General features: G+C 48.7%; 1 protein-coding gene across 1 annotated transcript; it reads left to right on the forward strand.

Moving 5' to 3' along the window:
- Positions 1-10,478: 10,478 nt before the first annotated feature.
- QC762_301900 (uncharacterized protein) lies at positions 10,479-11,438 on the forward strand (the record flags this gene model as incomplete). Its single annotated transcript, XM_062888488.1, has 1 exon — positions 10,479-11,438. One exon carries the CDS (start codon positions 10,479-10,481, stop codon positions 11,436-11,438), a length of 960 nt encoding a protein of 319 aa, XP_062744353.1.
- Between the last annotated feature and the right edge of the window lie 11,054 nt (positions 11,439-22,492).

Here is a 22,492-nt window from a genome sequence, read left to right on the forward strand (position 1 = left end):
GAATCACCCAGGGGAGCCAATCACAGCACAGGAAGACTGATCAGTGCGATCAGTGCACTGATCAGACTGAGCAGGGTGATCAGTGTGATCAGGGCACTGATCAGACTGATCACGATTTGGGAAGGTCTATATATACGGAGGAACTGGCTGGCGTAGACAGTTCTGTAGTATGCAATACAAGTCACGATCGTTGGTATTCAGACTATTGTGATTGAGACAAACCATTGTTGTACACTGTTTAGCTGTACCGAACCAAGATTGTTCAGAAGTGCCTTCAACCAGTATCCCTTTCAGAGGTTCTGGATAGGGGTTCGTCACATCAGACTGATCACGATTTGGGAAGGTCTATATATACGGAGGAACTGGCTGCCGTAGATAGACAGTTCCGCAGTATGCAATACAAGTCACGATCGTTGGTATTCAGACTATTGTGATTGAGACAAACCATTGTTGTACACTGTTTAGCTGTACCGAACCAGGATTGTTCAGAAGTGCCTTCAACCATTATCCCTTTCAGAGGTTCTGGATAGGGGTTCGTCACATATACCGAAGGAATTACTATTATTATTTAAAAAGACTGTAGAAAAATTTTTTAAATATTTACTTAGATTATAAATAAGGTATGATGTATTATATTAATAATATTAATAAAAAGTTAAAGCTATAAGATATTTTAAAAAGAAATTAAAGAAAACTATAGTATAAAAGTTAAACGTACGTAAACCTAAGTAGTAAAATAATATTGGTAATAGATATATATGAATCGAAACTCGGAGGATATATAGGTATTATAAAAACTACAGACAAGATTAAATAATACTTTAATTAATTAAGGATCAGGATAACGTTAAAGAAGTACTTTAATAATGTTATATATATAAAGGAATAAGAGTTATATAATACAGGTTTTGTAGATTTGTAAAGTTGTTATTAATAACGAAACGACTATAAAGTTTAATTATGATAAACTTTATTGCTAAATTACAGAAATTAAAAAATACATTAACCGGCGTTAAATATAGTAATATATTAATAGTCATCAATAGGTTTAAGAAACAATATACTTTTTATTTTATATGGAGATTTAATCGATAAAGTAATTAGTCAATATAATACTATAATATATTATAGTAATATATATATAACGTGATCCACCATCGAGCGGGACACCCCATCGACCGGGACACTTTTCCAGACCACAACCACAACAAACTCTAAAATCCCATAAAACACTAATCAAATCAATTGCAGCTACTCAGCATCACTTGAAGCATCTGTTTCCCCAGCCTCTGGGCATGTCCTTGCATTGTGGCCAGTCTTGCGGCAGATGCCACAGTGCCGCGAACCCATCCGACGCCTCTTTGACGACCCTTCATTTTCGCTTTCGACGCGTCCTTCCGCTTCAACTACGCCCTTCTCTGCCATTATATCCCTAGCCTGGCTTCCATTAATGGCCCCTCCATCTTGGAGACGCGTCCGTTTGGCCCTCCGGCGCTTGGAAAGTGCTTCGTTGGCCTCCTGAAGTGTCCGTACCTCGGCTTGTAAAAGGGTCACCTGATGGGAAAATACCTGCATTCCTTTCGAAAGCTGATCAACAGCAGCTAAAATCGGAGTCGGAGAGCTCGACTGATGTCTTGCAATCCGAACTTTAATAAGGGTAGACTGCGAGAGGGCTTCGTTGGTAGTCTTGGGCGTCTTAAAGAACCAAGGTGTTGGTGGCCCATCAGGGGTCCCAGGGGGTTGGTGTCCGCAACTTGACATCTAGCTTCGAAAGGACGGCCTGCGGGTCGTAGGGGATAAGTCCAGACCCCGAAAACCCCCGAGAACGTTTTCTTGGGTGAAAGTCCGGCTGAAAGCGGCTTTGAAACGCAAGGAAGAACTCGGGCTTCGTGATATGCGTGATCCGGGCTTTGATGAAGTGCTCGATTTCAGCACCGTACATCTTCTTTAGGACGCTATAACAACCCACATCGAGAGGCTGGGTAAGATGCGAGGAATGGGAAGGCAGACAAATGGTGACAATGTTATTCTCCTTGCAATAGTCCTCGAATTCGGCGTTAACATGGCTCTCATGGCCGTCGAGCACCAGCATCCGATATACACCCCTCCGACGGTGTTTAGTGTGCTCATCAAAATGCTGCAGCCATTCCAGAGCAGTCTTATTATCTGTCCATCCGTTGGTTGTTGTTGCGACGGCCCAGTCGTCAGGTATCTGATGTTCGGAGTTGTTAATGTGTGGCACATAATAGGTGCCAGGTAAGACTCAGGTGTTGAGGTACTGGGAAGGTCTAACCTCTTCCCTACAAACCTACCCGGGAGACATCAAAGGAAGGTTTGTCAGCTGTCGAAGGATATCGGAGTCCATAGAACATTAGCTATACCATCCATAGCTTAGTTGTCCCACAGAATACCTTGCTACTCTATGGGGGCCCAGTGCCCCACAGAGCCTGCTGGAAGGCCAGCACACTTATATAAGTAGACCTCTCCTCCTCTCTCAATCCTGTATATAGAATAAGCATAAGCAAGAATATAAGCCAATGACATACATGCACTAAAAGCCTCTGTATTAGACTACGTACAAGCACTCAAAGCCTCTGTACTGTGGCGTCTTGCCCACTGTGATAACAGTGGTCTTGCTTCCTTCAGCACTGCTGTCGTATCCCCTTTTTCTCCAGCTTCCGCTACGCACTGCTACAAGCGCATAGTTCGCTGTAGCTCCCCTGTAGGTACTGTATTACAGACCTATAGGGCAACGCAGCAAACAGGTTATGAGCCGGGTAACTAAACGGCCCGGAAGCCAACTTACCGACCTCCGATTCCACTGCCTACTCGCTGGCAGCTCGCAGGTGCTGCATGACAGTATCCACCCATCACCGATTAGCGCCTCCGCGACCAAATCGACGACTTATAGCACTGAACTTCAGGCTATTCCATTGCAACCTTTCTAACCATGGTTGAACACGTTGATCAACCTATGGACCACCCGACTGGCGCTGCCTCAGCGCCTCCAAACCAAGCCTGCAAGGCCTACAGGCTCAAATCAATGCCCTCGAGAACCGGCTTCAGCAAGTGATTTCACTGCTTGAACGCAACTTAGTGGCTGAACAACAACAGCCGCAGCCACCTCCTCAACCCCCGCGCTTACTCCTGAGCCCCTACATTTACAGGGCTCTCAGGACACTCAGCAATAGACTTCAGCGCTCTTACGACGAAAGAGCTAGCTAAACAGTCCCTTCACCTTACTGAAAAACAGCGCCTTTCAGGGCCTGAGAACTACCAACAGTGGTACCAGGCTATCTCGATTCAGTTCAGGGCACTACAAATCCCTGACTTTCTAGAGGACCCAGACCGGATCAGTGGTCTACTTACTGATCCACAAAAGGCTGCCCTGCTCTTGACCCTCCGAAATACACTGAGGGAGGGACCACTTTCCACCATCGCCTTCGAGACCGACCCCGCCGTGGCTTATAAACGCCTGAGAGTACAGTACGCTCCCTACCCAGCCAGTGCTCCGAGACTCCCTATATAGGGAATACCACGACCTGAGATTCGACGGATCAACCAGCATTGTGGACTTCAATGCCAAATTCAACACTCTCGCAGTCCGGCTCAGCGCACTAGGCGTTAAAATAGCTGAGATTGATCAAATCAACCACTACTTCAACATACTTGAAGGCCATTTCTCTCAGTGGGCAGAGCGCTGCAGAGGCCTACTACGGCAAGAACAGTGGCTCTACAATACAGAAGGCAAGCCTACTAAGCTAAGCCTACTGTACTTCCAAGAGGACTTACTAGCTGAGACTCGCAACACGGCCTCAACCACCTCACAGCGGCTCTCAGCACTGCAAGCTGATTATAAGCGCAATCGCAGGCCTAACCATAGGACTAGCAATAGCAACCAGAACTCTCAAACTTCTACCGAGAAAGATGAGAGCCCTGAGTCCTCAAACCAACCCACTGGCCAGCTCACCAATCCAAAGAGCAAGCGGCGAGGGCAACAACGAAGTCAACAACGAGGCCAAAGACCTAAGAAGGAACCCCAGGAAGAGGCCTTCAACACTGAAGATGTGGAAAATCCCACTGAAAACTCAGCCACCAATGACGCCTTCACCATAGGCTACAACCTCGAGTTTGGCACCATATTCAACAGCAACACCGCTGAGGAATATAGCGATCCAGAGCCACCTGAGAGCTCTGATTTCACTCATTACAGTCACAAATCCTCCAACCAGTGGCTCTTTGACACAGGGTCTACAGTGCACATCTGCAATAACAAAGCCCTCTTCACAGACCTACAGCTCTCTTCATCACTAGGAACCGTAGGTACAGGTGGTGGTCCTGTCAAGCCACAGGGCATAGGCACTGTGAGAGTTGGATTCCTCACCGGGTTCAAGGACGATGGCAAAGCAGTCTACAGTTCTGTCACTCTTCAAAAGACTCTCTACATTCCAGGCTTCCCACTAAATATAGTGAGTGGCTACAGGCTTTATGCCTCAGGGGCATAATGATAAAAGAAAAGCTGTATACGGCCTCTCGGAAGCTATTAGCACTGCTAAACTTCCAGAAAAACGGCTTCTTCTTCACCACCAAAGGCGCAAACAGCGTCAAAACTGCCTCTCATCAACCACTAGTCTATGGGTCTACGTGGCACTGTTATACCACTGAGGACAGTAATGACAGTGAGGCTCGAGAAGCCCCTGAACTCCTGAACACCTCTGAAAACTCAGAACTTCTAGAGGGGGTATCAGAGCCATCGGTGGCTCCCACATCCACCACTGCGCTGAAGAAACCCTCTGAAGCGCTGATCCAGGCCGCCCAGCTCTGGCATGTCAGACTAGGGCATATCGGCCTAGACCTTCTGAGAAAAACTGCCTTGATTACCAAAGGCATGCCCAACTTCCAGATGATACGCCCTGAAGACTTGGCCTGCAGAAGCTGTGATGCAGCAAATATGCTGCGGAAACCTTCTAAGCGACCCATAACTGATCCACCACTGGCCCTAGGTCGGCTAGAGGGGGGATATATTTGTTATCCGCCCTACGCCACTGAATAACAGACCTTATGGTCTTATTCTAGTGGATCGGAAGACCCGCTTCAGGATGATAAGGCTTCTGAAATCCAAAGATGAAGCTGCTACACAAGCTCGGTCCACTATAGAAGCATTATACAACACGTATAAGCGGTACCCAGCCCAGTTTCACTATGACGGAGGCAAGGAAATGAGAGCCTTGCTGCCTTACCTCGCTGAAAAGGCATTACCTTCAGCGAATCAAGCCCCTACGCTCACCACCAAAACGGCCCTAGCAGAACGGTCAATACGGGTGGTCTTGGACCGCCTCAGAGCTACTCTCATAGCCTCTGAGCTTCCTCCAACTCTCTGGTGCTATATTATAGGCCCTATCGTAGAGTTGATTAACCGCACTGCGAATTCCACTCGGGAGCTCACCCCTTACCAGCTCTTCCTTGACGAACTGGTGCCCTCTCAAGCACCACACGTCCCTGACCTTCAACACTACAGAGCTATTGGCACTGAAGTCACAGTGCTCATACCCCCTGAGAAGCGTCCTACGGGGCAGAAGCTGCTACCCAGAGGCACCAAAGGACGGCTACTAGCAGTCCTAGGGCACCAAACCTACCTAGTGTGGCTCGGCCAACGACAGGTAGTTCAAACTCCCTTCGTCAAATTCTACGAGGACTTCAGGTCTCACCTACAAGGCCCTCGGAGTCCTACAAGCACCTTGCAGCTCCCTGAAGCTGAGGAGGCTGAAGAGCTCACAGCACCTTCCACAGAGGAAGAATTATCCTCTGTACCTACAGCACCTTCCAGGTCTACCAGCATTGAAATCCACCTACCACAAGCTTCCAAAAAGCAAAAAGAAGAATATCAAGCAGTGGATGACGACGATGCTATGGATACCACTGAATTGGTAACTTACTTAGCTACCAATGCTGCTGCTGCAGTGGCTACCACCAACCACACTTCAGAGCCCAATACCTTCAAGCAAGCTCTAAAGCACCCACTGAAGGAGCATTGGCTAAAGGCCACCTTCAATGAGCTACAACAGCTACTAGCCACCAAGACCTTTTACTTCGTCAAGCGCTCTAGGGCATTTAAACGCCCTATCACCAGCCGCTGGGTTTTCAAGGAAAAGAAGGACTCCCAGGGCCGAACTACTAAGTTCAAAGCTCGGCTAGTGGTGAGAGGCTTCCAACAAGTCCCTGAACTGATTTCTCAGAAACCTTTTGCCACCACTGCAGCACCACCTACCTGGAGGGTAATACTGGCTATTGCAGCCGTTGAGGACCTTGAAGTCGAACAAATCGATTTTATAGGAGCCTTTTTGAATTCAGGCATAGATTTCGATATATATATTGAAATCCCAGAAGGCCTATACGAATTCAGCATCAGCAGTGAAGCTGCCATAACACTGCTAAAACAACACGGTTGGGATCCCTCTGAAGATCAAGTTGTACTGCTGAAGAAGTCTCTATACGGCTTGAAGCAAGCTCCCTATCTCTGGCAACAGCAGGTAGCCGGTCTAGCCAAAAGCTTAGGTTTCCGACCTCTGACCTCTGATTCGGCCATCTACCACAATGCAAAGGATGGCATCTTCATCGTCAGCCACGTAGATGACTGTCTCCTAGTTGGGCCTTCTATTCAGAAGATCCAAGCTTTGAAGCAAGGCCTAGCCAAAGCCTACGATATTGAAGATCTAGGCCCAGCCAAATTCTTCCTAGGTGTTCAAATTGAACGAAACAGGACCAACCGCCAGCTGTGGCTTCACCAAAGAGCCTATATTACAGAGGCTATTCAACACTTCGGCCTCAGCACCCATGGGCCCGCAATACCGCTCTCTCCAGGACTCACTGGTACTGAAACACCATCACAACCACTGAGCAAGGCAGACCAGAAGCTATATCAACGCCTTATAGGCACTGCAACTTACGCCATGACTCAAACCAGAGTTGATATAGCGCATTCCATTCAGTGGCTCTCACGGCACCTACAGCAGCCAACAGTAGCCCACTTGAAGGCAGCCAAGAAGCTCCTCAGCTACCTATACAGCACTGCCGAATACGCCATTACCTATGGTACCTCAAGGAACACACAGCCCATAGGGTACACTGATAGTGATTTTGCAGGCTGCAAGACCACTGCCCGCTCAACGTACGGCTACGTATTCCTCATCAGTGGAGGCCCAGTAAGCTGGAAATCCAAGCGAGCCTCAACAGTGGCTTACAGCACCCTCGAGGCTGAATATACTGCACTCATAGAAGGTAACCGAGAGGCATTGTGGCTACGAGGCTTGTTCAGTGAGATACAGCGCCCACTCCAGATACCTACTCCCCTGAAATCAGACAACCAAGGTGCTATAGAGACTGCTTACAACCCCAAGCACCACAGCCGAACTAAGCACACCCTCTTGAAATTCCAAGGCGTAAGAGAGAGTGTTTCAGCAGGCAACATCACTATATCCTTTGTCTCTACAGAGGATATGGCTGCTGATGGGCTAACAAAGGCTCTAACAGCTCCTAAGTTCCAGCGCTTCCTACAGCTGCTGAACTACTCTAAGCCCTACAGTTTAAAGCTGTAGAGGGGGCTCAGTGGCACCTATAAAGCCACAGAGGGGGTGTTAATGTGTGGCACATAATAGGTGCCAGGTAAGACTCAGGTGTTGAGGTACTGGGAAGGTCTAACCTCTTCCCTACAAACCTACCCGGGAGACATCAAAGGAAGGTTTGTCAGCTGTCGAAGGATATCGGAGTCCATAGAACATTAGCTATACCATCCATAGCTTAGTTGTCCCACAGAATACCTTGCTACTCTATGGGGGCCCAGTGCCCCACAGAGCCTGCTGGAAGGCCAGCACACTTATATAAGTAGACCTCTCCTCTCCTCTCAATCCTGTATATAGAATAAGCATAAGCAAGAATATAAGCCAATGACATACATGCACTAAAAGCCTCTGTATTAGACTACGTACAAGCACTCAAAGCCTCTGTACTGTGGCGTCTTGCCCACTGTGATAACAGTGGTCTTGCTTCCTTCAGCACTGCTGTCGTATCCCCTTTTTCTCCAGCTTCCGCTACGCACTGCTACAAGCGCATAGTTCGCTGTAGCTCCCCTGTAGGTACTGTATTACAGACCTATAGGGCAACGCAGCAAACAGGAGTACCAGCTGGCGAGGTGGAAACGGCCCTTCACCACCAAGAAAGGCGGCACCACATACCCGTCGCCAGCAATAGTGCAAATCGCTGTCGCCCATTCTCGATTGCCCGGCTGAATAGCCTTTGGTTTACCGACCCGATCGGAGCGCGTGACCACCATCCCTGGCCGTATCATGCCCATCATAAAGCCCGTCTCGTCGAAGTTGTAGAAGTCGCAGTCGAGGATGCCGTATTTCGCACGCATGTTGGCAACCAGTCGGAACCATGGCTCGATAATTGCAGGATCTTCACAGAGGCCTCTTTGATAGTCATAGACGCGATTAAAACGCGTCTTTAACTCTGGACGTCGGGTAACGAAGCGGTCTGGCCAGTTCTTTCCGACCTGTCGCGCACCGCGTTTCCGAAGCAGGAGATTGGCCATATCACCCACGTCGACAATCCGGGGCGAAAACCCTCGCGAATCTCGGTCGAGTACATATTGAACAATCACCTCCTCTTCTATCGTAGTCAAATTCGAACGTGCGTTGTAACTGTCGAACTTCGCAACTCGGCCCTTCATTCTCGCAGCAATTGTGGACTTGGGCACGTTGTATATTTCTGCGGCGCGTCGGATGCTCAAGCGCGGTGTTGATCGAATCGCATTGATCGCTAAAAAGACTCGATTTTCTGGCAAGCTGTCGGACATTGTTGTGATAGAGAAAACGCGAATTGAAGTTGGGTGGTTATAGTGGGAGAAAAAGTGTCCCGGTCGATGGGGTGTCCCGCTCGATGGTGGATCACGTTATATATATTTAAATGATTTTATTCGGACAACGATATTAAATTTATATTAAAGTCTTAAAATAAGTGATATATACTTTACCGTAAGTTTAAGGAAAAATTAAAGTTTATTAAAGAAAACATACGGAAATACTGTAATATTAAAAAACTTAAAAAAGTTTACTTATATTTAAAGTTAAGTATTTTTTATATTTTACTTTTAGAACCTATATTATTAATACTTGGCTATAGATAATTCGTAAAAAACAAAAGTAAATTTTAATTATTAAAATAATTAAAAAGTTTATATTAGTAATATTAAACTGGCCTAAATAAAATTTCTTCTTTAAATTTACGGACTATATTTATAAATTTAAATATAGAATTTCGATAAGAATCGAACCCGTACTTTTAACGTAATAATCGACGTATTACGTACTATATTATAAGATTAGTAGAAATAAAGTAATCTAAGCTTAATTAGTATTATTTACCCTAACTGTCTGGGACGGCATACGGCTACAGGGTTAGGGTTGGGACAGGAATACAGGGTCAGGGCTGAGGATGAGGGCTGCAGCCAATGGGAGCAAAGGGAAGCACAGGCCACGTGGGGTAGGGGAAGGGTGCGGGGCAGGCAAGGCAGGGCAAGGATATCTTGCAGAGCAAGCAGGGCCACACACACTGTGACGAACCCCTATCCAGAACCTCTGAAAGGGATACTGGTTGAAGGTACTTCTGAATAATCCTGGTTCGGTGCAGCTAAACAGTGCACAACAAGATGTCTCAATGTAAACACAAGATACCGTGAATACAAGTGTGAATTGCATACTGCGGAACTGTCTATCTACGCCAGCCAGTTCCTCCGTATATATAGACCTTCCCAAATCGTGATCAGTCTGATCAGTGCACTGATCGCACTGATCAGTCTTCCTGTGCTGTGATTGGCTCCCCTGGGTGTTTCCCCGCTTGGCCCCTGCTCCCGTGGTTCCACAACCAATCGTTATTCCTGTCCATATACCAGGGATGTGACACATTGCCAAGAGTTAATGACCCAGGACAGGATCATTGCCAAGGGTTAATGATCCAGGAGACCACGAGGTCTATATATACGGAGGAACTGGCTGGTGTAGATAGACAGTTCTGCAGTATGCAATTCACACTTGTATTCACGGTATCTTGTGTTTACATTGAGACATCTTTTTGTGCACTGTTTAGCTGCACCGAACCAGGATTATTCAGAAGTGCCTTCAACCAGTATCCCTTTCAGAGGTTCTGGATAGGGGTTCGTCACATAAAGTAATCAAAAACTATTAAAGAATATCGTTTTTCTAAGGGGTAGTATTTAATATCATAGAAGTTTATTTTTATTTTTATTATTGCCCTAATAGTTGTTTTACTGACGAAGCTGGTGCTAGTTAGGTAGCACAATTTCGCCGACTACTTAGCTTAACACCACGTGAACCAATCCAAAAGCCCAACGACGCTGCCCAACGATATCTTCTACCCTTCGCTCCCTTTCACACACAACTACTCCGGCAACAATACTTGATATGGACTTCCAGTATCACAGCACCCTTTTTCACATCCCTTTCGAGGTTCGGGATGCTATATACTCATCTCTTTTCAGTTCTACAATACTTTCCTTTGCGACTTCAGTTCCAACCGACGATGCAAGACTCAATAAACTCCAAACGCCATTACATGCTACCGCTCTGCTTCGGACCTGCCGAAGGGCTAATGCGGAAATCTGCAAGTCATGGCTCAGTCACGTCCTGTTTTATTTCGATGATCCGATGTCGCTGCTTGACAAGCTCGCGCCTATCCCCTTGGAAGAGCTGTCCCTCATTCGATATATCTCCGTGCGTGGGGATCCTCTGCTGCTTACCTACCCGCCAAAAATACAAGTACATCACAATCTGGTTGGTGTATTGAAGCTTCTTCCCCGGCTACAGCTACGTCAGCTTACGGTTTTGGGGAGCGGTAGCGACAAGTTCCAATATCGGATGTTGGACGAGTTGATCAAGCATGGAAACGGTTGGCAGGAATTACGTTTCATTAGTCACGAGTCTGGGATGCTTGGGTATGCTTATTATTGCCTTGATCCGACACTTTGTGACCGGTACCAACGGCGACCACAACCAGAGCATTGGCAAAGAGTGATGGAGGAGAGAGACGGTGTACATTCTTATCCGTCAGTCTCAATTTATCGAGGAACGCGGACCGGTCATTGCGGAGCTGTCTTCAAGCCCGAAACCCGGGAGGTGATGGCGCAAAGTCACAACGGGGCACCATTTTCAGTGGATGATTACGGAACAGCGGAGGACCCAGTGTTTATCAGTGAGAGTGAACGAGGCAAGGAGCTCATGGTGGCTGTTAGAAGAGGCCAGCGAGGTGTGGACTACGAAGAAAAGACCAATAGTCCATTTCTTCCAGGTCGCGACATTCGGAGAGACTTTCCGGGCAAGACTTGGGTTGAGATCCGCGCTGCATGTACCAAGGCAGCATATTGATAGTCGGACGGCCTCCCACTTGAAAACAGCCTCGATCTCTACCTGGGCATTGATGAACTCATCTGAGCTTCGCGTTGTACCTATACTCTAACAATCAGAGCACCACTATTAGAAACACCCTTGAACTCTCTAGGACCACGAGCTCTTATCTGTATCTGTTGAATATTACAACATCGGGGCCAGATGGTCATATCGCACTCTCTAACCACGCTTCTAGCGGGCTTAGGCTGCCTCGACTTCGAGGATACTCTTGACGGACTGTATAGGCCTCCAGATTTCGACAATGTTGAGCCCAGCGCTGGCTACCAACTTACGTCACTCTTTCTTGGACCGCTCAGCCGCGGCAAGACATGCCATCATGGTAAGATCGGATACAGTAACCCTTGAAGGCGGCTTCACGCTGCTCACCAAACTTTCATGTATCAGCAGTCTCGGATAGCCTTTCCTCGCAGCAGGTGCCAAAGTCTGCAAGATCTTCTTGGCCGTCTCAGCTGGTTAGCCATGCAACAATTTGTCCCTGAAATAAAATCGGGCGCCCCTTTGATTTTGGCAGCTGTGGAGTGAAGAAATTGTGTAGCTGTAACTGGATGACGGGACCGACATTCACTCCATTGAGGGTACCGAGTAAATCTTGAAGGGCCAGACAGCCAGGGGCAGTCTCTGAATGCCGGGCCAGAAACTTCTTCGTCTCATGACCTTGACACCGCCGATATTTATAACAAGCGGGCGAATCTTGTCGTTGTCGATCAGTGAAGGAAGGGCGAGGATGGTGTCGAAAGGGTGTATATAGACCCAGGGCGTCGGGTTGTATTTGGGGTGGCACTCCAGAGCATCGTTGAAATCTGATGTCAGGGGCGTACTTGTCCATACATGCCAGCAAATGAAAGATCCTCAACCAGAGCCTTTGCCCACGGGGTTCGCGCATATGTATATTGTGCAACTTATCTGATCAGTGACTGGCCGGATATGTATGGCACGCATCATGCGCCCTACAAGTTCATCACTCCAACATCAATGTCCGTGTTCCGTATCACACTTTTAAGCGAAAGGGAAATGCGAATGAGAAGCTCATCGGCACCCGCGAGTTGAGCCAATTTGGAGCATGTTATGGGGGCTCCTTCACGCTCGGCCGCCCATTTTGTAAACACGCCAGCGTCGATGAGGATTTTTACTGCAGTGTTGATGCTGGGGATGACCCAGTTTTGGTCCCAGGCGATGTCCCAAGGACATTGAATCCTCCGCAGGGCTTCGGAACGCTGCATCTCTCGCACGCATTATTTCGGTGTTCGAGAAGTACGTGGCGTCAACGCACTCAAGGCTGGCCAGGAGCTGGTCTGTTGGTATCATATTGTGCTGTCGGTAAAATGTTATCTCATTTGAGGTTGTCGCCGAGTGGTAGATTGGCACGGGGCCGTGTGTATTTATCATCAACCTCACTTTCCCACTCATTCCGATACCGCCACGCGGCCCCATGTGCGGATATCTGTGGTTAGAATGATATGAAAAGTCCAGGGATAAGCTCAAAAAGACTGCTGCACAATACAAGTAGTTCGTCATGGCCCCTGGTCATAGGCTTTCTTTGTGGCCCACCTGACCACTTTTATGTTGAGTACACATTGGTACAACAGCGATATCCATCCCTTGCTAAGCACTGTTGTCAAGCTTCCCGTGTAGGCTCGAATCGGGATAATAGGCGAGCAAAACAGCGCCAAGTACCAACGGAGTATCGAAAGTTGTATAATCTTGTTGATGACCTGGGGCACCATTTTGATCCCGCCTGCGGTGGGCTCAGGTGAATATCATTCTGAGATCCAGATGTCCTCCCCACGCATAGCGCTCAACGTGGGTGGATATTGAGTGAGGGATCACACGAGTACACTAAGAGGTTTCAGTACATGGCTTGTGTGATGTTGGGGACTGGGGAATGTAGTTTGCTAATTGAGCATGCTGCGCAGCGTCTGCGGTGACTTTCATAGCCCGGTTCAATCTTATCCACTCGGTCTCTCAGGGATGCGCAGTGTCCACGAACAGGGACACTTGACTGAGTATGAAGAATTCGTTCCAGCACATAGCCAGGTCTCCCGTCAACAGTGACGTCGGGTAAGATCTCGCGACTAAGATAGATAGCCTTGGAGGAGCGACCTGGAAGTCAGAGGATCCACAGTATGATGGGTGTGTCCGTTGCTTCCCACCCTCTGGGCGGGATCATACCGCAAGGGCATGCTGGTAGTTTACAGACCAAAAGTGACAAAAAGGAACAATTAAAAACCCACAGTTTGCAGTTTCCAGTTGTCTGTTTCATTTTAGCTTCGACAGTGGGTGGGGCCTTGTTTGGGTTCCCCCCACCATACTCCGTTGCTCCTCTCGCTCTGCCCCCCCTCTTCAAGCCTCTCTTCATCTCTCTTCAACACTGTCTACATTTTCCTTAACCCCTCCACTCAATCTTCGCAACTAACCTGCTATGTGGGGTCTCGAGCTGCCACCGAAGTGTTGTGTAGTCTGTAACGTGTGTGTCAATGTGTCACGTTTATTAGCCGAAGGCCATCGCTACGTAGTAGTAACGACCCTGTAAAAAATTATTTAGGGATAGGTATAAGCCGACTTGTAATAATAGTTAGGAGTATTTCACTATAATCTTGAATTTTGGTTTAACTTATTTAGTAGTATATTATACTATTGAAGCCAAAATCTATTAACGTGCGTGATAAGCGAGCTGACCGGATAAGCGAGTGTTACAACCTGCACCAGAAATGGATACAGACTGCAAGGCAGTACGCCAGAGGTGAATATGACAGGATAATCGAAGGTTGTGGCAAGCGTCTCAGACACGGGTTCACTGTCAACAACAGGTTGTTCTAACAAAGAGCTACTGAAAGTAGATTGTAGACAAATGAACTTGAATTGCTTGCATGAGGAATCAGATTCCTCGACACGGGGAGCGCCCGGCGCTCCCCCCTATTTATGTGAATCTATCTACATATGTTTCTGAGGTATCCTTGTACCTTGCTCAGTGTGCTTGTATTGCTTGCTTTTGGTCGCGGCCAACAGACCATGGCCACCGCTAACAGACCATGGCCACCGCTAACAGACCATGGCCACCGCTAACAGACCTTTCTTTCTGACAGGTACCACCCAGTGGTTCCTGTACAGTGGTATTACGCCCGGGGTGTAACACGTTTCCTCTCCTCCCTGGTCTTCGCCTCGAAGACCCTTGACGCTAGGAAATTGTCGTTGTGACTGTAAGTTCTCCCTTTCATCCTTTTCCAAAATGTCTGCTAACAGGGTGCAGAAGAATTATCAAAAAACTCAAAGAAAGAAGTCGTAACCGCGATCTTCAATTGTAAGGTGAGAAGCGGCGCTTAGACCGGGAGAAGGAAGAGACGCTTTCGAAGCTCCTTCGTCTGGAGGCTCAGTCTCGCGCACTGCAGTTGAAGGCGGGTGAGGCATTTTCTCGGGAATACACTCTGTTGCGGGAAGAGGAAGCAGGGGAGCAGGCGGAGGTTGCTAATCCTGCTGTTACTCGGGAATCGGAGTTCCCAGTCGCAGAGGTCGATCGTTCCCTGTTGTCCTTTGGGGACGCTGGTAACCTTGATTTCTCGGGTGTCGACTGGTCGTCGTTGGATCCAAATCTTTTATCCCAGGTCGGTCTGGGTTCTGTCGGTGAAACTGCTGGAGCTTCTCCGGGCAGTCCAGGAAGTCGACAGGTTCCCACGAATTAGACTCTGGTCCGTAATCTAACCATTTGACGAGATATTGGAGTTCGTTATTGCTGATTCGTGAATCCAGGATATCCTCGACGTCAAATTCTTCTTCGTCGTCGACCACCTCGAGCCGTGTCTCGAGTTTTGCTTTCTTTGGGGCTGGTTCAAGGAGAGAAATATGGAATACTTTCGTTCGTACTCGCATGGAATCGGGAAGGGATAATTCGTAGTTAGATGTTGAGATCTTTTTCTTGATCTTGAATGGCCCGATCTTCTTGAAATCCAGTTTCTTGCTTGGTCGTTTCGTGTGAAGATTGCGTGTGAGAAGAAACACTTTATCTCCCTCCTCGAGGGGAGGTCCCTCGACCCTATGTTTGTCGTAGTGGGTGCGCATTCGTTCCCTGACAACTTCGAGTGTTTCTTTCAACATGTTGTGCATCTCCTGCAATCGTCCTGCGTGGATCGCTGCACGTGGTACCTCTGCTGTTGGTCCCTGTCGTAACTCGGGTTGGAATCCGTAGTTGGCAAAGAATGGTGAGACGTTCGTTGTCTCTGTGTTGCTCGAGTTGTATGCTAACTGAGCGGTTGGTAACAGGTCAACCCAGTTGTCCTGTTCGAAGTTGATGTAGCACCGAAGGTATTGTTCAATGACTTGGTTGAGTCGTTCGGTCTGTCCATCTGTCTGGGGGTGGAACGCTGTCGAGAGTTTTGACTTGACGTCTAGTCGTTTCATCAGGGCTTGCCAAAACTTAGAGGTGAAGAGTTTGTCTCTGTCCGAAGTGATGTCATCTGGCAGTCCATGTTGGCTCACGATGTTCCGTTCGAATAGGTAGGCGAGCTGTTCTGCCGTAGTGGTTTCTCTGAAAGGAATGAAGTATGCCCACTTGGTGAGTCTGTCAACCACTACCCAGATGGCGTCGTACTTGGTGTTGGTTCCATCTGGTACCGTTGAGCTGGGGAGTTTGGTGATGAAGTCCATGGAGATGGATCCCCACGCTCGTTCTGCTGTGGGAAGGGGTTCGAGAAGTCCGTAGGGTTTGTGTCTTGCTGCTTTGCTCTTGATACATATCTCACATTCTCTTACCGCTTCTTCCACGATCCTTTTCATTCCTGGAAATGCGTAGTGCTGTTGTACGCGTTCGAGCGTTTTTCTGATACCTGGGTGTCCTCCGAGTTTGTCGCTGTGGAGTTTCGTGACACACGCTCGTCTCTTGTCTGCTGGTACGTAGGCCTTGTCGTTGTACCATACTGGGTCGTTGTCGTCGGGCCCGGCCCGTAGACCTAGTTCCTGTATCTCATCCTCATCGACGTCTTGTCGTTTGGCTTGGAACTCGTAATCTTCCCATTTCGTGTGATAGGTTCTTGTGCAGTCTTCCCAGATCTGGATGGCGTGTTCCAGTGTTCCGTCTTTTTCTTTAAAGAGGGGGGCTGCATCGATCTTTTCGTTACCCTTGTGGTCTGGTCTTCTGCTGAGCGCGTCTGCTCTAGCGTTCTCTTTTCCTTTGACATAGTGGATGCGGAAGTTGAAGGGGGCAAGGAATTCTGCCCATCGTACTTGTCTTGGACTTAGTTCCTTCGTGACGAAGTACTTCAAATTCCGGTGGTCTGTGAATACATCCACTGGTTCCTCAGTCCCACTGAGATATGGTCTCCATTCGTCAAATGCCTCGATGATGGCCATGAGTTCCTTGTCGTGGATTGGGTAGTTGAGTGCTGGTCCAGAAATCTTTTTGAGACAAATCCTACCGGGTGTCGGCCGTCGTTAAAGTATTGATAGAGCTCTGCTCCAATAGCAAAGTCTGACGCATCGGTCTCGACATAGAATGGTCTGCTGAAGTCTGGCATTCGTAGTACGGGTTCGCTGCTGATAGCGTCCTTGAGTTGGTCGAAGGCGTCTTGTTGTTGTTGTTTCCACTTAAATGGTGTTCCTTCGCCGGTCAACTCGTGCAACGGTTTTGCAATTTTCCCAAATCCTTTGATGAATGATCTGTAGAAGTTGATGAATCCAATGAACATCCTAACTTCCTTCTGGTTTGTTGGTGTCGGCCAGTCCCGGACTGCCGTGATCTTAGCTGGTTCCATGCGGATCTCTCCTGGTGTAATTTCGAATCCCAAAAGACTGTCTTCTGCACGTGGAATTCGCTTTTCGTGGGTTCACCGAGAGTCCTGCATCCTGCAGTGTTTGTAAGATCTGTCGTACGTGCTGTCTGTGTTCTTTGAGGGTCTTCGAATAGATCAAGATGTCGTCTAGGTATACAAAGGCGAATCGATCCAGATATGGGCGCAGGGTGTGGTCAATCATGCTTTGGAATGTCGCAGGGGCGTTAGTGAGTCCAAATGGCATGACTTGGTACTCAAAGTGTCCGTAGCGAGTCCTGAAAGCTGTTTTCCATTCATCCCCTTCCTTAATCCGGATGTGGCCAAAGGCCATCGGAAGATCCAGTCGACTGAACCATTGGGCGCCTGCCAGTCGGTCCTTCATCTCCTGATAAGCGGCAGCGGATACCTATTCTTGATCGTTTCCTCGTTGAGTTGTCGATAATCGACCACAAGCCTTAAATCTGTCGTTCCTTTCTTAGGCACGAATAAAATGGGGTAAGCTGCTTCGCTTTGTGATTCTCTGATAAACCCCTTTGGTAGGTTCTCCTTGATGTACTCTTGTAAGGCTTTGTCCTGTCGTGGACCTAGGTGATATGCTTTGTGGTATCGTAACTTTGCTCCTTCCTTCAATCGGATCTCGTGGTCGAAAGAGGTTCTCTTGGGGAGCTCGTCCTTCATCTTGTGTCTGAAGACTGTAAAACTGTGGTATTCTTTCGGAATGTTGCTGAGGTCCTCCTTTTCCTTGGGAGGCTTGTGCCTCGAGTCGTCACTCAGGTCTTCCTCTAGCTTCTCTGGTCTGACATACATCACCCAACCTTCTGGTTCTCTGGTGTGCGAGGGTCCTTCCTTGGTACTTCCTCTGTCAGTTGACATCGGCTCGTCGTGGCTCGTATGTCTCGTATGCTCGCAGGGGCTCTCTTGTCCCTCTGGGCACCTGGGAGCTCTATCCAGTTCAGCTCTGTTCACCCGTCTGGTGTCAAGCCTGGAGTTGAGATGGCCATTCTCCCAGTCTATATCCGGGTTGTACTTCTTCAACCACGGATGTCCCAAGATCATGTCACACTTGGGTCCGGTTGGCAGGATATCGAAGTCCACTTCCTGCGGGTCGTCGTCCACCGTGATCAAGAGTGTCGTTTCCCGTGAACTGATTCCTCCATCATAACTGGCCGTTTGCCCTTCGTAGGTCCTCATTCTGTATGGTGTTTTCTTCATGACCCACGGCATCCTCGTCTTGTTCACGAACGAGGGGTTGACGATGTTGATCGAACTCCCTGAGTCGATCACTGCAACTGCTCGATACTCCTTTCCTTTGGAGTTTGTCCATCGAACTACTACTGTCAGGGCACTTTGGTTTCCTAACACTGTGGCTCCGGCAACTGTCTCGTAGTGCCACCATGGAGGTCTTTTCTTGGATCCGGCTCGCGGCCTCCTGATGCGAGTTGTGATCCGTCGTCGTGGAATTAGTTTGTTCCACTGGGGCCTGGGGAGGCCGTTGGCCGTTCCCGTACGTGGGACTCTGGTAAAATCGGATGGTCCCGAACATTGTCTTTCCCACGCTTTCTGTCGTAAGTGGTAGTCGCTTGCCAAATTCACGGCGTCTGACTCCAGTCCTGATTCTCTAGTGGTGTAATAGAACATCTCGTGTCGCTCGAGGTACTGTTGTTCTAGTCGTCTGCGGAAATCGGGTCCCAAATACTCGTTGGCGAGTTCTTCCAATGTTCCGTATTCTCCATAGGCATCATATGGGAGGTCTCTTCCTGGGTACCCCTTTGACCGAGTGACTTTCTTGTTGGCCTTCTTCCTGACCCTTGCTTGGCTCTTCTGTCGGTGCCAGTCTCTTGCCTTTGCGCGGCGGTGACGGGCGCACCAAACGTGTTCACAGTCCTCGAGATCCAAAGCATCCTTGTCCCAACATCCTGTGGGGACCATGTTTTCCACAACAAGTGTGTATTTTCCTTCCGTTGTTGTGGTATAATTCCAATCCTCCTCCGATCCTGCCTTGTGTACTTGCAAGATGGGGTCGTTATCTCGTCTGGAAGGGAATACCTCGTGGTAAACCTTGAATCGATAATGGACTCTGCAGTAGTCGTAAATGCAGTCAAACCATGCAACTGAGTCGTGTAGTTCGTGGCAGGGTATAGCAAGAGGTACGTCGTCTGGGTGAGGTTCTGCCTTGGTGTGCTCGGTGGGGTGTCTTCCCCGTAGACCACTGGTCGTCCTGGTCTCTCGAAACGCTCGTTCCAGTCCTTGGCTGTCACCCACCAGTCTGCATTGTTGCTCATGTCCCAAAGGGTGATGGGTTCATCCTCTGGTTCTGGTTCTGACTCTGTATAGTCGTCGTCGGTGGAGACTCCGGTTTCTGCGGTTCTCTCACATCTTCTTACCCACTCGGCTCCATCCAACGGACAATCGCTTCTTGCTAATGAGTTTTCGTTTTTGATCGTTGGTCGTGGAAGTTCTCTCAAAACTGGGCTTTTGAGCGGGGTTAGGGCGTGATCCATCATGTCGGCGAGTTGTTCTTGAGTCGTTCCTGTGGGCATGTGCGACATGAGGTTTCCCATCGCGGCGTCCATCATCGGCCGGTGGAGGGGGTCGTCGTCTTCGCGATGTATCATCCTGACGACGCGGTCGGTGTCCGCGAACTGAACTGATTTGGCTTCAGGTACCGGTTTGAATTTCTTCGGTGAACGACATTCTCGTGCAAAGTGTCCCATCTTGTCACAATTGAAGCATTTGACCTTGGACTTATCCTTGGGTTTGTCGCCGTACTTTCGTTGTTGGCCTCTACCGTGCTGTGCTGCTCCGATGTCCATGGGTCCTGAGTGTGTTCCCCATGAAGTGCTCTTGTGTTCGTACTTCTTTTTGATGTTGGCATTGGGAACCTGAGGGTTGCGATAGACTCCTTTGTCTTCCATGGATCGCTCATAGAGTCGGTTGTCGATGACAATGGCTTTGTTGATGTATTCGTCGAGGGTAAGTGCGTGTCGGTCTTCCTTGATGAGTTCGTCCTTGACCTTGGGCTTCAAGCCTCTGTAAAATTTGTTCTTCAGAGCGGCATCGGCCCAGTTGACCCTGAATGCGTCTCGGCGAAAGAGTGTCGCGTAAGTCGAGGCTGAGGCAGTCTGCACAAGTCGTTCGAGACGATCCTCGGCTGCCTTTTCCTCATCGGGTTCGCCGTACATCTTCTTGATTTCTTCCTCGAACTTGACCAATCCCATACCGAAGAGTTTCTGTGTGAGGGTTCGCGTTCATCCTCCGCGTACTCGAAGTAGTTCCTGAGGATCCCATCAAACCACTGCTTGGGGTCTCCTCCAAGGAAACTGGCGGCATATAGGAGTTGTGACTCGGGGTCGGTGATGCCGTACAGACGTAGGTTGGTCCTGACATGTGACAACCAGGGCGGGAGCTCCTGTTTACTTCCGGTGAAGACGGGAGGCTTGCCGACCTTGGCGGCTATCTTGGGGGTATTGTCGCGCGTCGTACTTCGGACGGTGGTTTGCAGGCGCTTGAGCTCATCCTTGAGATCCTGGAGATCATTTTGCTCTTGATGGCCGTCTCCATGCTGAGAAGTTTCTTGGCGAGGGCGTCGAGTTTGTTTGCGACATCATTGAAGTCATAATCTTCTTCGTCGGAAGCGGCGTTGTCATTGCCAGCGGGAGGGGTTGTCTTTTCGACGGCGGGGGCATCTCCAAGAGAGACGTCATCGTCTCCAGTGAGACGGTCATGTCCAACGGAGGGATTGGGGGCAGCGGAAGCCATGGCGATTGGTGTTCGTTATGTCTGAGCACAACGTTCGATCTTGGTCATGCAAGCAACGTGTTACAACCTGCACCAGAAATGGATACAGACTGCAAGGCAGTACGCCAGAGGTGAATATGACAGGATAATCGAAGGTTGTGGCAAGCGTCTCAGACACGGGTTCACTGTCAACAACAGGTTGTTCTAACAAAGAGCTACTGAAAGTAGATTGTAGACAAATGAACTTGAATTGCTTGCATGAGGAATCAGATTCCTCGACACGGGGAGCGCCCGGCGCTCCCCCCTATTTATGTGAATCTATCTACATATGTTTCTGAGGTATCCTTGTACCTTGCTCAGTGTGCTTGTATTGCTTGCTTTTGGTCGCGGCCAACAGACCATGGCCACCGCTAACAGACCATGGCCACCGCTAACAGACCATGGCCACCGCTAACAGACCTTTCTTTCTGACAGGTACCACCCAGTGGTTCCTGTACAGTGGTATTACGCCCGGGGTGTAACAGCGAGCCGACCACTTTCCACCACCTTATCACAACTATCCTAAATTACACAACCACAATACTAGGAAACCACAATAACTGAATTAGAAACTGTTTGCTGCGTTGCCCTATAGGTCTGTAATACAGTACCTACAGGGGAGCTACAGCGAACTATGCGCTTGTAGCAGTGCGTAGCGGAAGCTGGAGAAAAAGGGGATACGACAGCAGTGCTGAAGGAAGCAAGACCACTGTTATCACAGTGGGCAAGACGCCACAGTACAGAGGCTTTGAGTGCTTGTACGTAGTCTAATACAGAGGCTTTTAGTGCATGTATGTCATTGGCTTATATTCTTGCTTATGCTTATTCTATATACAGGATTGAGAGGAGAGGAGAGGTCTACTTATATAAGTGTGCTGGCCTTCCAGCAGGCTCTGTGGGGCACTGGGCCCCCATAGAGTAGCAAGGTATTCTGTGGGACAACTAAGCTATGGATGGTATAGCTAATGTTCTATGGACTTCGATATCCTTCGACAGCTGACAAACCTTCCTTTGATGTCTCCCGGGTAGGTTTGTAGGGAAGAAGTTAGACCTTCCCAGTACCTCAACACCTGAGTCTTACCTGGCACCTATTATGTGCCACACATTAACAGAAACAGATGAATCAGATGATTCTGCAGCCTCCTGGCAGGTGCGTGCATTATGGCCTGGCTTACCGCACACGCCACAGCACCGAATCTTCGGACGAGACCCCCTTGCACCACCACTACTTTGTCGATCTTCCTGGATTACCTGCTCACCTACAGCTTTCTGATCCAGTAGATCCTGTGCTTCTTGTACAGTAAGTGACCCTTTAAGCCGTACACGTGTTTTTTTGGCTCTCCGTCTCTTACTAAGCTCCTCATTGGCCTTGCGTAGCGAAGAGACCTCTGCACGGAGAAGAGCCACCTCGTGCATTATACCCATTGCTCCCTTAGTAAATTGGTCTACAGCGGCTAGTATTGAGGTTGGAGAGCT

Source organism: Podospora pseudocomata, chromosome 3 (genome assembly GCF_035222375.1).
Source record: "Podospora pseudocomata strain CBS 415.72m chromosome 3, whole genome shotgun sequence".
Lineage (NCBI taxonomy): Eukaryota > Fungi > Ascomycota > Sordariomycetes > Sordariales > Podosporaceae > Podospora > Podospora pseudocomata.